We start from the raw sequence: 14,874 nt of genomic DNA, 5'->3' as shown, positions 1-14,874 counted from the left end.
CTTTTCCTTTCTTCCCTCCTTTCCTTCCTTCCCTTTTTCCTTCCTTCTTTCTTTTTTAGAGTCTCACAATGTATCTCAGGCTGGCCTTGAATTTGAGATCCTTCTACCTCTAATGTCCTGAAAAACTGAGATTACAGGCATGCACCTCCATACACAGCACTATGGTTCTTTTTTTTTTTCAATTTAATGACAGCCACAATAGTTACCTAAATAATATTATTTGTGAGTTTATACATTTCCTCATACCTTTTGATTTTTTTCAGAAAAAAATTAATCTATTTAAGATACATAGTACAATAATATTCAAAGTGATATGATCTGAGTTTTTAATTGAAAAGATTTGTGTGAAGTGGATTTTGATTCAAGCAAATAAGATGAGTTTTCTCATGGGCTCAGAATTAAGGGGAAAAAAATCCTTTGCAAGATAAATATGTTGTATGCCTCCTGCCAATAAAGGATATAACATTTCCTCATTGTTGTTAATAAAAAAAAAAAACACGTCCTTCCTAAAAAGAAAGAATGCTTCAATGAGTCACCTATTTCCACATTCAGGGCTGGGAAGCTCTATAAATGTCTCCAGCCTTTAGCAGAAAACATCCAACCAACCGTAGCCCAGAGAACAAGTGTCTCCCATGGCAGACATGCGGCTGACCCTGCTGTTTGCCTTGTGCCAGCTGCCGGGCTCCCTGGCCCTGCCACTGCGCCAGGAGGCAGGGGGGCCGGGCCAGCTGCAGTGGGAGCAGGCGGAGGTAAGTCAGGGCAACTCACCTGGGTGAGGGGTGGCCATCTCCCCACCTGCATTAGAGGGGTGTTCAGTTTTTCCTCCTTCCACATTAGTATTACAGTGATTTCTCATGTTGGCATGCTGCTGATTATAAAGACAAGATGTGATTCTGCAAGCAGGCTTTAGAGCCAGTGTAGATGAGGGTTGAGTTCCAATGCCTCCACGTACCATGCAAACTTAGAAAGGTCATTAAACTTCTCAGATTTTCATCCTTCTAATTTGAAGGTTGGATAAATTAATGATATCACCCAATTAGGGTATGATAAAGCACATTATCATAGTACCTAAACATTGCTCATACTCAGCAAATTCAACTTTTGTTACTTGCTGTTACTTAAAATTAGTTCTCATAAAGTGCACTGAACGTTGCCTTTTGAGATGATGACTACTTGTAAAAAGAGATCTGAAGTTGCAAAGCAAAATTACAACTTTGGAGAAACCTAACTCAACAGGCCAGGCATTCACTTCTGAACTGCTTTGTTCATTTGTCCTCAGCAATACAACTTGGTGTTTCTGTCCCACAAGATTTATTCTAGTAAATAAACAGCATGATAATGCTAACTAGCATGAGTATACCAGTTGGAGATGATAAGGTATGTCCATATACATTGTCACTGGATCCTTAGCTGTTTCCTGAGGAGAAGTAATCAAAATTGATTTGCATTCTTGTTACTGAAAGAGGTAGGAATCAAGGCAAGGCAGGTCTTTCCACCTCAAATATGTATCTTTCCAATATATTAACAAGTAACATATCATAAAATTGTTATTTGCTAAATTATAGGATGATGACTTATAATTATAAATTTAAACTCTAACATAAGAGAAATCTAATTTTTACATTAACTTGGACTTTTTAAAAGATCCAAAGTAAAGCCAGGTACTGGTGGCTCACACCTGTAATCCTAGCTACTCAGGAGGCTGAGATCTAAGGATTGCAGTTCAAAGCCAGCCAGCAGAAAAGTCCATAAGACTCTCACCTCCAAGTAACCACCAGAAAATTGGAAGTGGTGTGACTCAAGTGGTAGAGCACTTGCCTTGAGCTAAACAGCTCTGGGACAGCACCTAGGCCCAGTGTTAAAGCCCCACAACCGATATAAAAATAAAAACAGATCCAATATAATGCACCAGTTGAACATAGAAGGTTGCCAATGTTTAGCTACTTTATTTAACCTCCCAACGATTTTCTAGCAATTTCTATCTACCTAGTAAGTTCTGCAGAAAGGCTACCTTTACAAGAGCAGAAAGTTTCTTTACATTCAGGTTGTCACTAAGAATTTTGCTGGGTTGAATGGAAACAAGGAAAGTTCATTTTAAGAATGGGGGGTTTGGGGTGGGGAGAGACCTTTGTAAAAGCCATAGCTCTGAAAGGGATAAAGTGGATTGTTTTCCCTTTAAAATATGAAATTCACTCATAATTGTCATGGATGCACAATTACAATTTGTTGCACTGAATGAAACACAATCACTGTTAACAATAGAAAACAGTAGGGACAGTACTAAAAGATTCTCACACTAGTAACCATTACTGTCTAGTCCAATGTTGACTGAATGTTACTGAGCCAATTGTAAATGCTTTCAACAATAATACTATCATGATTATCTAAGTGTGGGCCCCATTCCTTGGTATGATGGCTCCCATTCTCGTTTCCAAACACTTGGAAGCTTTAAGAAACTCCCAGGAACACAATTACCCCTGGAATATATCTGAAAAGCCGGCCATATTCTGACAGTTCCCAAAGTGTGTTTGCTTGGGATATAGCAGTAGAAAAGGGGTTGGGGGAGGAAAGGGGAATTGGAGGGGCAGGAATTTCAGGCTAATACTGCTACGAATTTCATGTGTCATTTGGATGCTATGAGCTTTGGTTTCTTTACCTGGAAAATTAATTCTAATTAAATGAATAAGCTCCCAATATCCTCTATAAACTGTGGCGGGGACCTGATCTCAGCAGGATCTTTGGTGAACTGGTGGTCTCATGTCTCCCCACAGAACACATTATCCCAGGTACTTGGTGTGCTTGTGGAAGCCACACAGGTTTCACTTTCTGCTTGCTCTAGAAACAGGCCTAGGCTTGAAAAGTGTGAAGTACGTTTCTTCTCAAAACGCTGAATAGGAATAAAGACAATGTGAGGCTTTTTCTCCTCTGCTCCTGAGAGGGCAGCCAGTGCTTCATTACCAAACTTCTGAGTCCTCCTCACTAGGAAATACCTATTTAGGGACGACCTTGTCATTCTCTCTGCACGCCACTATTTGAATCCACAAGAACCCAATATAGGAGTTGTACATGTTTCTGAAGTAAAAGGCCATAAACAAGTTATGATTTACTCTTTTTAATAGAATTATCTTGAGAGATTTTATGTTCATAACTCAAAAAGGAAAGAAGCCAATACATTTGAAACCAAACTCAAGGAGATGCAACGATTCTTTGGCCTGCCTGTAACTGGAAAGCTAAACTCACGCGTCATAGAAATAATGCAGAAGCCCAGGTGTGGAGTGCCAGATGTTGCAGAATTCTCACTGTCTCCAGGTCCGTCAAAATGGCCTTTCAATATAATCAGTTACAGGTGAGTTTTGTTTTGGCTCACCTTGACCAAAACAATAAAGCTCTTTTCCTCAGAAGCCAAATAATGTTTCCTTGCTTGCTGCTAGGATAGTGTCATACACTTCAGACTTGCCCCAGGATGTAGTGGATGAAATAGTGGCAAAAGCTCTCAGTTTGTGGAGTGAGAAGACACCACTCAAGTTCTACAGAGTGAAATCTGGAATTGCGGACATCATGATCAGCTTTGCCAGAGGCGGTACGGATGGCTGCTGTAGGCCAGTCTCTTTGTTTTGTCTATCCATGCTCTCCTCTTTCCAAGATCAAAACCTTTCACTAGGACAGAGTGCAGGGACAAGCTGGGCTTCAGTACAGATGTACACATACTCGTACACACACACACACACACAATCACACACTAAAAGAGATACAAAGATAAAGAGAGACAGAGAAGTTCTCTACATATACATATGCAGAGCAGATTTTCAAGTTTGTTAATTTAGAACTACTTATATAGCAGTGATTGGCAAATTAGGGCTCATGAGCCAAACCAAATCTACCATGTATTTTGTAAATAAGGTTTTATGGAATACAATCATGCCCTTGCACTTATCAACTGTCCCTTGATAAATTTCTAACAGTTATAACTGTGATATCGCCCATCAAGTCCACAAAGTTTCAAGTTCTTATCTGGATCCCTCATAGAAAAAGCTTCCAACTCCTGCTTTGTAGCACAAAACACGTGCACAGCCACATAAGGAATTTAGCTGAAACTTGAGCTAGAGCCCACAACATCAACAGTACCGAAGAAGATGCAATGAGTAGCACTAATAACAGTACCATAGTTTTTCAAGAACTGGAAGGACCAGACATAACCTGATACAATCTGAAAACAGACCTTGAGCATGCTTCTCTAACAACCTAATACTCACACACATGATAAGCCAAATTAAAGAAAAAGCATGAAATGGTGCACAGACTACTTGCTAAAACCCATGCTCACACTCATTGTCATTCCCAACACCATCCAGCCAATCAAAGTAATCAACTCTAATAAACTCATAGGAGTGTGTGCAAATCCCTCTATCTATGGAGGTCATCAGTGATGGGTAGTGATTCTAATAAAAGAAACAGACCTGTACCCAACAAGCAGACAAACCACCCTGTGTTTGTACCCGGCTGCTGCTGATGTCAACAGGGCCAAATGCATGGACTGAGATGCTTTTTCAACCTCAATAGTCCTTTTAACTGAAAAGCTGCATGAGAGATTAAAGTTTAGTCACCAAGGAAAATTACTCCATTTTCTCACAGTGCATGGAGACTTCTACCCATTTGATGGACCAGGAAACACCCTGGCCCATGCCTTTGCACCTGGACCAGGCCTGGGAGGAGATGCTCACTTTGACAAGGATGAACATTGGACTGACAGCAGCAGCAGCTTAGGTACGTCACCCAGGCCCCTTCTACTATACCTTTACTAGAGTTAATCATTGCTGTCATTTATAATCATTACTGAGAGCAAAAAGGCCACCCACCTTGCTATAGGTAATAGGTCCTTTGTCTGATTGAATCTACTAGCAAAGTTACATACACAGGAGATAGAAACTGAGGCCTGGAGTTAAGGAACATTGGGCTCAATTTGCTGGGCTTCATTCCGTTGTTCACTGTGTGTCCTTGGACAAGTGACTTAACTTCTCTGGGCCTCAGTCTCATCAATGAAGTGGAAATATTAATAGTTCCCACCTGAGAAAGATTGTTGTCGAAATTAAATGTGGTATTGAACATCGTATTTGTAATATCTAATAATTCAATACAGTATTACTTTCTTCGTATTTCTCAAAATTAAGTGTCTCGAGTGGAGAAGATAGAGTAGCAGAGATTACAATGGGAATTATACACACTCCATGGTGACACTCTACTGTCTGTCAGCTCCATGACCCAACCCATCATTTTACCACCCCACAGATGGGGACTAGCAGCCCACAGGACTGTGGTATGAATAATCCTAACTGGAGACAATTCTTTTTTCAAAAAAAATGGCTACTAACTGGCCCTAAAACAGAACTTCACATTTGTGTTTGGCAATATATTTTTATCAATACAATTTTATGATGCAAAATAAAAAACAAAATCCAGCATTGCCTGGCTTCTTGCCTCCAGTCCTGGCTTTCTTAAAGCTATATTTTGCTCTACTAAAAATTCAAAGCCATAATAATTTATTAAATAGCAATTATGTTCCAGATATTGAGAAATTTTGCTTATCATGACAAATCTATAGGGCAGGAATCATGATCTGGGTTTAAGAGGTAAAGACCTGAAATAGCCCTATCCATTAATTTTCCTAGTGGGGGCTGGGAAGGTGGCTCAGGGGTAGAGTGCTTGCCTTGCATACATGAGGCCCTGGGTTCGATTCCTCAGCACCACGTAAGCAGAAAAAGCTGGAAGTGGGGCAGAGGCTCAAGTGGTAGAGCGCTAGTCCACAGCTGAAGAGCTGAGGGACAGCGCCCAGGCCCAGAGTTCAGTCCCCATGACAAAAAAAAAAAAAAAAAAAAAAAAAAAAATTTCCTAGTATTGTCAAGCTTGTAGAAAACAGGGCTGTTTCAAACTCAGGTCTTATTAGGGCTTTCAAAGCCTTGATTTCTATTCTGGAATATTGGTTGTATAAGAAGCAAATAAGTAGAAAAACATGGCAGTTCTTAATAAGCATAAGTACTGATGATCCCATAGTATTACTGTCTGATTCTCTTTCTAACCCCATCCCACATTTGAAGGCAGTAAACTAACAGTGGAGGACTGAGAGTTATTTTTTGTGGGTGTTTTTGTTGGGGAGGGGGACTTTCAGTTGTAGGGTTTGATATCAAGTTGCTGTTCCTGAGCTCTTTTGCTCAAGGCTAACACTCTACCCCTTTGAGCCACAGCTTCACTGCCAAGTTGGATTTTTTTTTGTTTTAAATTTTATGCTCTTGGGCTGGGAAGGTAGCTCAGTGGTAGAGCACTTGCCTTGCATGCATGAGGCCCTGGGTTCGATTCCTCAGCACCACATAAGCAAAAAGAAAAAAGCCGGAAGTGACGCTATGGCTCAAGTGGTAGAGCGCTAGCCTTGAGCTGAAGAGCTGAGGGACAGCACCCAGGCCCAGAGTTCAGGCCCCACTACCGGACCCCCCAAAAAAAATTTATGCTATTATGTTAAAGGCATTATATGGTTATTTTAATGGCCACTGGATGTCACTCCTTTGGTTGTAGGAATTAACTTCCTATATGCTGCAACTCATGAACTTGGCCATTCTTTGGGCTTGGGTCATTCCTCTGATTTTGATGCTGTGATGTACCCAACCTATAAAACGGAAGAGAAACAAGATTTCAAACTTGCACCAGATGACATCAAAGGCATTCAGAAATTATATGGTAATGTTTATGGTTTCAAATAGAAAGGATTTCTCATTTTCTTCTTAGAAAAGACTTGGGAGAATTTTGGGCACAGTTATTTAAAACCACAGTGACACTTACACCTGTCAGCCTAGCAAGGAGGAATGGAGCTGCAGCCTGGGTATTAAAGCACATGTGAAACCCTGAGTCCAGGCCAAAGCACTCTAAGTCATAAAAGTAACACATGGTTTGTATTTTAAGCTTTGGTATTTTTTTTTTTTTTTACTTTTTGTCAGTCATGGGGCTTGGACTCTGGGCCTGGGCACTGTCCCTGAGCTCTTCAGCTCAAGGCAAGTGCTCTACCACTTGAACCACAGCACCACTTCTGGTTTTCTAGTGGTTAACTGGAGATAAGAGTCTCATGGACTTTCCTGCCCAGGCTGGCTTTGAACCACGGCCATCAGATCTCAGCCTCCTAAGTAGCTAGAATTACAGGTGTGAGCCACCAGCGCCCAGCTTTAAGCTTCAGTATTTTAAAGCTTGACATGATGATATTATGCAAAAACTACCAACATTGTTCTCTGGCCGCCACACACTGCTCCTCCTTGTCCAGCTTAAATGCTGTAGGAGTGGGCTGAAGGAAGAGCACAGCATCCTCCACAGCTCCCAAGGATTTGGTCCAAGGTGATGAAAAAGTACACAATTATTTCTTGCTTCTGCATTCATGCAGGGAAAATGGTTAACTATGAACAGTAATTACTAGTAATATGGGTCATGAAGCTTATATTCAAATACCTCATCTCCCAATCTACACATTTTTGTTGTAATCAAATTCAGTTGGGTTTGAAATTTGTTGATTTGTTGATGAAATTAGCAAAGAAATGAATCAAAGGACCAGGATAAAAAAAAATCTATGTCTCTGGACAAAAATGAGGAAAGTTTCCTAAATTAATAGCTACTGCAATCTAACAAAATAATGCTTCAGGGAAAACTCTGAAAAATGCTCTTTTGGACCTTAGAGGTCCAATGTGAACAGTTGTTGCTATCCAAAACACTCAACAAGATACTATTGTTAATAAGGTTATTGCCCAAAATAGAAAACATAGCCCTCTCCTATGGAAAACAGTGGAACTCACAGAATATTCCATGGTACCCTATTTTAGAGCCATACAGAAAACAGAGATTAAAGAGGATCTGAGACCAATAGGTTAGACTGAACAGGAAGAAACTGATTGCTGTAGTGAGTTCTTGAGCATTAGCTTCCACACCATATAGATGGAAAAATGGAACAGAAGGATGCTGAACACCCGATCCCCAGTGTCCACAGCTTTCTTCACCTTTGGAGGTTGTTGTGCAGAATCTTGGCCTAGGCAAATGAATGATGTACATACACTGAGATGCTTTCTGTATTTGTATAGTTATAGGATCATTTTTAATGCATTTGATACCATATCAGAATGTTTTCATTTTCTTTCTTAACAGGAAAGAGATGATTCGAGCATGTTAGACATTCCAGGGAGATTTCATCTGGTTCCATATCAGTAATCCCCAAGCAGAATGAACAGATGCTCTTCCTGTACTCCACTCTGTGAGGACTTCATTCTCACTGGCACTGTGGTTGGATTTCACACACTTCCCACCCACCTTTGAGGATTACCTCCTTTACACAGTGACACCAGTCCTCAGGCAACAAGCAGTTGGTAGATGTTAGTTATTGTTATATTAACAAATAATTAACTTTTTATCCCAAATTACTTATACTTGGGAGAAGTTCTGTTCTATGGCAAGGGAAGATATACTATACAATGAAATTTAAAACAAAAACAGGCTTCTCTCTCCAGATGCCAATAGAATATGCTGAGCTGAGACAATGGAATCTGTTATCAAGCATTGCTGAATATCCCCTAAGGTTCTCAGCTGGGGCTAAAAAAATGAAATTATATTTATAAAGTATTTGATTTATACTTAGTGTTCCTTCCACCTCTATTCCTGTACTGTTTAGTAGGAAAGAAAAACCAATGTGAGATTAATGTAACATTGGCTGGTTTTGACACTTATTTGTGGAAAGGATTGTCATATTTAGTAAATAAAAACACCTGTTTGCCAAGGCCAAGATACTATGTATGTACAGAAATTCACAATATTTGTTTGCATTTTGTAGATTTGTTTTATTGGTTTTTGTAGTAACTTTAAAGTCAATAAACTGCAGCTAAAAAAAGAGATCTGACAAAAGTTACTGAAAGGGTTCCTATTGACAAGAGGAAAATAAATGCAACTGTGAAGATGGGAGAAAATAAGTCTCCACAGATGAGCATCTAGGCAAAGGAAGAGCAGGAAAGAAGCAAACAGGGCAAGAAAACAAATGGCAGGAACACTACATACCTTTCAAAACCAGCACTGAAGGTTATGGTCTCAATTCTCCAATCAAAGGACACAGAAGGGCAAGGACTAAAAAGCAAATGATGAGACTGGCAGCCACAAATGTTGGCCTGAGGCAAAAGGTAGAAAAAATATATAAATCAAGTAAATGGACCCCAAAAGCAGGAAGGAGAAGCTATATTCATGTCTGATCAAATAGTCTGTAAACCAAAATTAGAAGAGGCAAAGGTTATTTCATATTAATAAACAGAGTAGTCCTTCAAGAGGAAATAACAATTGTTAATATATATGCACCAAATGTCAGGGCACCCAACTTCATTAAACAAAAACACTGCTAGACATAAGAACACAGAGGGACCCCTAACACAATGATAGTGTGGACTTGAATTCTCCACTCACACCAATGCTAATGTCTTCCCAATAAATTTCCTTCTGGACTAATAGGACCAAAACTAACTAGTTCATCCATGAAGTAGTAAAACATTATGTTCACCTTCCTGTACTCACTAACCTTCTTCACCATTTTGCCATAAAACCTTCCAGAAAAAGAGCCCAACATAGAACATGGACAGGTGAAAAATGACAGAGAGGATATAGACCCAGAATAAAGCTAACCAGGGCTGCCTTTATAGCATTGTTGTTAGCGTACAAGTAATGCTAGGTAGCAACAAGAACACTGAGCTGTGCCAGAAGTTATGCTTGAATCCTGGTTATACTTGACCCTCTAAGGAGAATTTGGGTTTTCCTAATGATCATTGTCATTATTGTTTTGTTTTGTTGAGAAGGGTCTTCCTATGTATCCCAAGTTGGCCCCAAAGCTGCTATTTTAAGCCAGGCTGGCCTTGAACTTGCAAACCTCCTTCTCAGTGCCAAGTTTATAGGTATACAATACTATGCCTGGCTTGCTTCTTTTCCTTCCTCTTTTCCTTCCTTCCTTCCTTCCTTCCTTCCTTCCTTCCTTCCTTCCTTCCTTCCTTCCTTCCTTCCTTTCCTTCCTTCCTTCCTTCCTTCCTTCCTTCCTTCCTTCCTTCCTTCCTTCCTTCCTTCGTTCCATCTCTTCCCTTGGGATTGAGTCCAGTGCCTTAAGTCTGCTAGGGAAATGCTCTACCACTGAGCTACATCCTCATTCCCAATCCTTTGTTTTAATTCTCTTATTTTATAAAGCAGGATTTGTGACCCTTCCAGTCCTAAAATTCAATGCCCAGCTGGTCATAAAATATTAGTTGATAATATTATATGATTCTGAAGTCCTATAAATGTTAAAATATTTGGGTTTTGCCCTTGATTAGACTTACCAACTCTCTAAAATTGATCGAAAAGGATATGAATGCACAGTTATTGTGTTCTACGAGGAAAACAACCACAGGTTATAGAGCTCAAAGAGGATATAAAACCTTAAAATAGTGGGGCTGGAGTATAGCCTAATGATAGAGCATATGGCCATGGTTTGATCCTGGCACCAAAAGAAAAAAAAAATCTTCTCTTCACCTAGCTACAGATAATAAGCAAGTCTAAACTCCACTTGACTGGATATTCCTGACATTCTTAAAGATTCTCTACCAGGCTGGCCAAACCTTCTTAGACCTGTGATGTAGTCTATGGCCTGGCCCAAGCCCCACATCCTGGTGTGCGCCCATCTCTCCCCACTCCACTCCTTCTTCCCCTGTATCCTTCCTACATAGCTCCCCCAATTCTCTTCCAAGCCTAATCCCATCTTGGAATCTGCCTTTAGGGGACCTGATCTAACCCCAGGAGTGTCTAATTATCTATCACTGCATAAAAATTTCCCCCCTATATTAGCTCATTTCATTCTAGCATGAATTCTATGAGTTAGGAGTTCAAGCAAGGACTTGCATGTTTGTTCACTACCTTTAGTTTGAATGACTACAAATCTGGGTTTGGTTGGGACAGTTAACCACATCGCCAACATGTAGCACCTACGCATGCGGGTCCTAGTTGGTGTGCCTTTATGGTCATAGCCTTAGACGTCAAATAGCATCACTTCTGCCATATGCTACCAGTAATTTTTTTTAAGGAATCTCAGCCATTTTCAGAGTTAAAATGAAGTAATTTGCATCCCTACTTTAAATTTGCAGTTATGTTTCTAAGTGGCCACATGGGGTCACCCTTCCTCTTTGTGAAAATGTCTATCATTAAACCACAAGGCATTTATTAATTTTTTTTGGGGGGGGGGTCCGGTCATGGGGCCTGAACTCTGGGCCTGGGTGCTGTCCCTCAGCTCTTCAGCTCAAGGCTAGCGCTCTACCACTTGAGCCACAGCCCCACTTCCGGCTTTTTTCTTTTTGCTTATGTGGTGCTGAGGAATCGAACCCAGGGCCTCATGCATGCAAGGCAAGCACTCTACCACTGAGCCATTTCCCCAGCCCGGCATTTATTAATTCTATATATATATATATTTTTTGTCGGTCGTGGAGCTTGAACTCTGGGCCTAGGCACTGTCCCTCAGCTTTTCAGCTCAAGGCTGAAAATGCCCAGCCCTGGCATTTTTTAATTCTAACCAAAAGTATACTTGCTACTATAAAGGTGCTGAAAATGAGCAAGGGTAAATTTTGCTTTGTACTCTCCTTTATCAATAGCATCCAGTTATCAATGCCCCAGCGGTCAGAAAGGAAACTCAGGTTACATGAATCTATAGGCCATACCCTAGTGAACAACAATTTTGGGAGGGTAAATTTTACATTTAAGATATTTGTATATATTTTCCCAGTATTCAAAATCGCATTCATATTTTTTCTAATATAGAACTATGTCCATGCATTCTAAAGAATTATGGGGGACAGGGCTGGGAAGGTGACTCAGTGGTAGAGCGCTTGCCTTGCATGCCTGAGGTCCTAGGTTTGATTCCTCAGCACCACATAAGAGAAAAAACCTGGAAGTGGCACTGTGGCTCAAGTGGTAGAGCACTAGCCTTGAGCTGAAGAGCTGAGGGACAGTGCCTAGGCCCAGAGTTCAAGCCCCACGACCGACAAAAAAAAAAAAAAAGAATTATGGGGGACAATTGGTTTCCAGGTTCCTCTGTTCATTCTCTAGTGGCCTTTATTTTCTCTTTAGCAAATAAACTCTTAAAACTGTAAAGAAAAAAAAATGGGGGAGGGGAAGGGAAATAACAGAACACTGAACCAAGGACACAGACATCCATTGCAACAATGATGCCCACAAGACAGTATATTGGAAATGAATTTTACAACTTTGGGCAGGGAGTGAGGGAGAAAGGAGGGAGGTGGAGGAGGGAAAGGATAGTAGGAGAACAAGGGAAGGGGTAACGATGCTGGATAAGAAATGTACGTATTGCCTTACTCATGTAACTGTAACCCCTCTGAACAGCATCTTTACAATAAAAAGGAAGGAAGGAAGGGAAACGAATTAAGTAATGATATACTCTTTTGATTGTTATATATTGTAACATTGCATTACTAAAACCTAATGCTTATTAGAATCTGTGCATCTGTGTTTACACTGAGACAAGACTAAAATCTACTTTCATTATACTAATCTTACCAAGTTTAGTACTAGGGTTATTATATTGGCTTCATCAAAGGAGATGACCATCTAGCTTATCTTCCTGTAAGAAAGTAAATAGTATAACTAAGTTCACAAATCAGAAAAATAAAGACTTTTCTAAAAAAGGAAATGATTCCCAAAATTATTTTTTATTCTCTTAAAAGTTAATTTAAAAATAAAGGAACTAGGAGCTGGGCACTGGTGGTCACCCCTGTAATCCTAACTACTCAGAAGGCTGAGATCTGAGGATCACAGTTCGAAGCCAGCCCAAGCAGAAAAGTCTCCCATTTAACCACTCAAAAAGTACAAGTGGCGCTGTGGCTCAAAGTGGTAGAGTGCTAGCCTTGAGCAAAAGAGCTCAGGGACAGCGCCCAGGCCCTGAGTTCAAGCGCCATGTCTGACCAAAAAAAAAAAAAAAAAAAAAACTAGCAATATGGCTCAGATATAAAACACTTGACTGGCCTTTGTGATTGGATTCCATTCCCAGGACCAAATATAAATAAATAAAACTGTAAATTAGCATTGTTGCCCAATCTAAGGCATAAAAACAAATTGAAATCAAAATTCAAAAATTAGATCAATAGAATAGAGAAACAACAGACTGACCACACTAGAGAACTCCAATTTACACTTGTGTTGCTGGCACGATTACTAATAGCAGCCCCTTTCACTCCTAAACTGTCAATGTTTCACAATAAATGATCTACTCAAGTGAACCTAGCATGGGTCTGATGCCACATGTTAGCTGTACTACTGTGACAAATTCACTTGTCTCTTTCCATCAGCAAAACAAAAACTATTATTTACCTCTTTAGGCAGTCTGAAAAACAACTGGAATCTGTTTCATGCTCTTAAAAACAAAATCCCATAATAGTTAAGCCTGGCATGATGGCTCCCACCTCTCATCCTTAGAACTCAGAAAGCTGACGTAGGAGTATTACAAATTTGAGGCTACTATGGACTATATAGCAAGATTCCATCTTGAGTATCAATCAATAAAATTAGTTGATGTGGCTCCTGCCATCCCCCACCAATCCACAAATTAGAGCAAAATCCTGGCACCTATATTCACCTTCAACAGAATTACAAAACCATCTTCTCAGAGTTGAGGATGTACGTACAAAGCCGAGCCCCTCCCTCTTTAACACCCCACCCCGCCAGCCCTATCTATCTACTGGGTAACTGGATGTCCCAGGTTTGATTCATGGACACTGACCAGAGGCTCCTTACAATGCTCAGTCATGAAAATCAGGAACACCCATGTCCAAAGAAGTCACTGTTAGTTACTTCCCAGCCCACTGCCCATCCCATAAATTCCCCTCATCCAGCCCGACAGAGGCTTAGGTTCTTCCTTGTACTTGCCAATACCCTTTCCATGAAATACTGACATTCTTAACAGGTTATCTCTCCCTTTTTTTTTGATGCACTAGAAAAAGGAAATGCAAAAGCATCTTCCCCCTTTGAAGACAAAAACCCACTCTTCCCCAGAGCAAAGAGAAATTTATTTATTTTTCTTGGTCGGCCATGGGGCCTGAACTCTGGGCCTGGGTGTTGTCCCTGAGCTCTTCAGCTCAATACTAGCACTCTTGTGGCCACAGCGCCACTTTGGCTTTTTCTCCTTATGTGGTGATGAGGAATTGAACCCAGGGCCTCATGCATACAAGGCAAGCGCTCTACCACTGAGCCACCTTCCCAGCCCAGGAATGTGTTTTTAAGTCATGGATTCCATGAACGTTGAAAACCTGCAGTGAAATAAAAGAAAAAAACACCTACCAGACTAGAGATTACATTGGAGGAACTGGGGGAAAGAAGCCTCCCGGCCTAGAGGCAGACAGGAGCGCAGTCCCTGAAAACAGCGAGAGACTCCACACCAGAAAGAAGAAATGTACTCATTATCTTGCCCATGTAATTGTAACCCCTCTGTACAGTATTTTCACAATAAAAAAAATTTTTAAAAAGAAAGAAATATGCTACATTTTCAGGTGTCCTAAATACCCTGGGGAAATTGGTAGGCGCTTTCAGGCCTGCCAGGAGACAGGATCGTTTACAGGCAATCAGCAGATCAGCAGCACCTGGGTGGAGAGGTGAGTAAGTGTTTACTTCGTAAGGCCTCTGGGATGAGAGTGCAGGTAACAGGTGGGGTTGCTGATGCTACAAGGCGATTTTCACTCACAATCCTCCCAGCCACCTCAGCTGACAACTTGGCGTCAAAATTAGGTTGATTCATGACACATAAAGGAACATGATGATTCTCATGTACTTGTATTTCTGGGCTTAGATTCAAAT

The 14,874-nt window shown here is 40.6% G+C and overlaps 1 protein-coding gene across 1 annotated transcript; it reads left to right on the top strand.

Moving 5' to 3' along the window:
• The first annotated feature begins 596 nt into the window (after positions 1–596).
• Positions 597–8,922, top strand: LOC138809397 (matrilysin-like). Its single transcript, XM_069995923.1, has 6 exons — positions 597–749; positions 3,120–3,346; positions 3,432–3,580; positions 4,633–4,764; positions 6,565–6,726; positions 8,170–8,922. Exons 1-6 carry the CDS (start codon positions 633–635, stop codon positions 8,178–8,180), a joined length of 798 nt encoding a protein of 265 aa, XP_069852024.1. The 5' UTR covers positions 597–632; the 3' UTR covers positions 8,181–8,922.
• The last annotated feature ends 5,952 nt before the right edge of the window (positions 8,923–14,874 follow it).

The sequence above is a fragment of the Dipodomys merriami genome, unplaced genomic scaffold (assembly GCF_024711535.1).
Source record: "Dipodomys merriami isolate MVZ:Mamm:240054 unplaced genomic scaffold, mDipMer1.0.p SCAF_103, whole genome shotgun sequence".
In the NCBI taxonomy this organism is placed as follows: domain Eukaryota; kingdom Metazoa; phylum Chordata; class Mammalia; order Rodentia; family Heteromyidae; genus Dipodomys; species Dipodomys merriami.
This window is presented reverse-complemented; position numbering and strand designations above follow the sequence as displayed.

Bases quoted from the DNA above. Each gene is read 5' to 3' on its own strand.
- LOC138809397 (XM_069995923.1), top strand. From the start codon at position 633: ATGGCAGACATGCGGCTGACCCTGCTGTTTGCCTTGTGCCAGCTGCCG. The intron at 750-3,119 runs GTAAGTCAGGGC...TCTTTTTAATAG, and splicing joins TGCAGTGGGAGCAGGCGGAG to AATTATCTTGAGAGATTTTA. The intron at 3,347-3,431 runs GTGAGTTTTGTT...GCTTGCTGCTAG, and splicing joins TTCAATATAATCAGTTACAG to GATAGTGTCATACACTTCAG.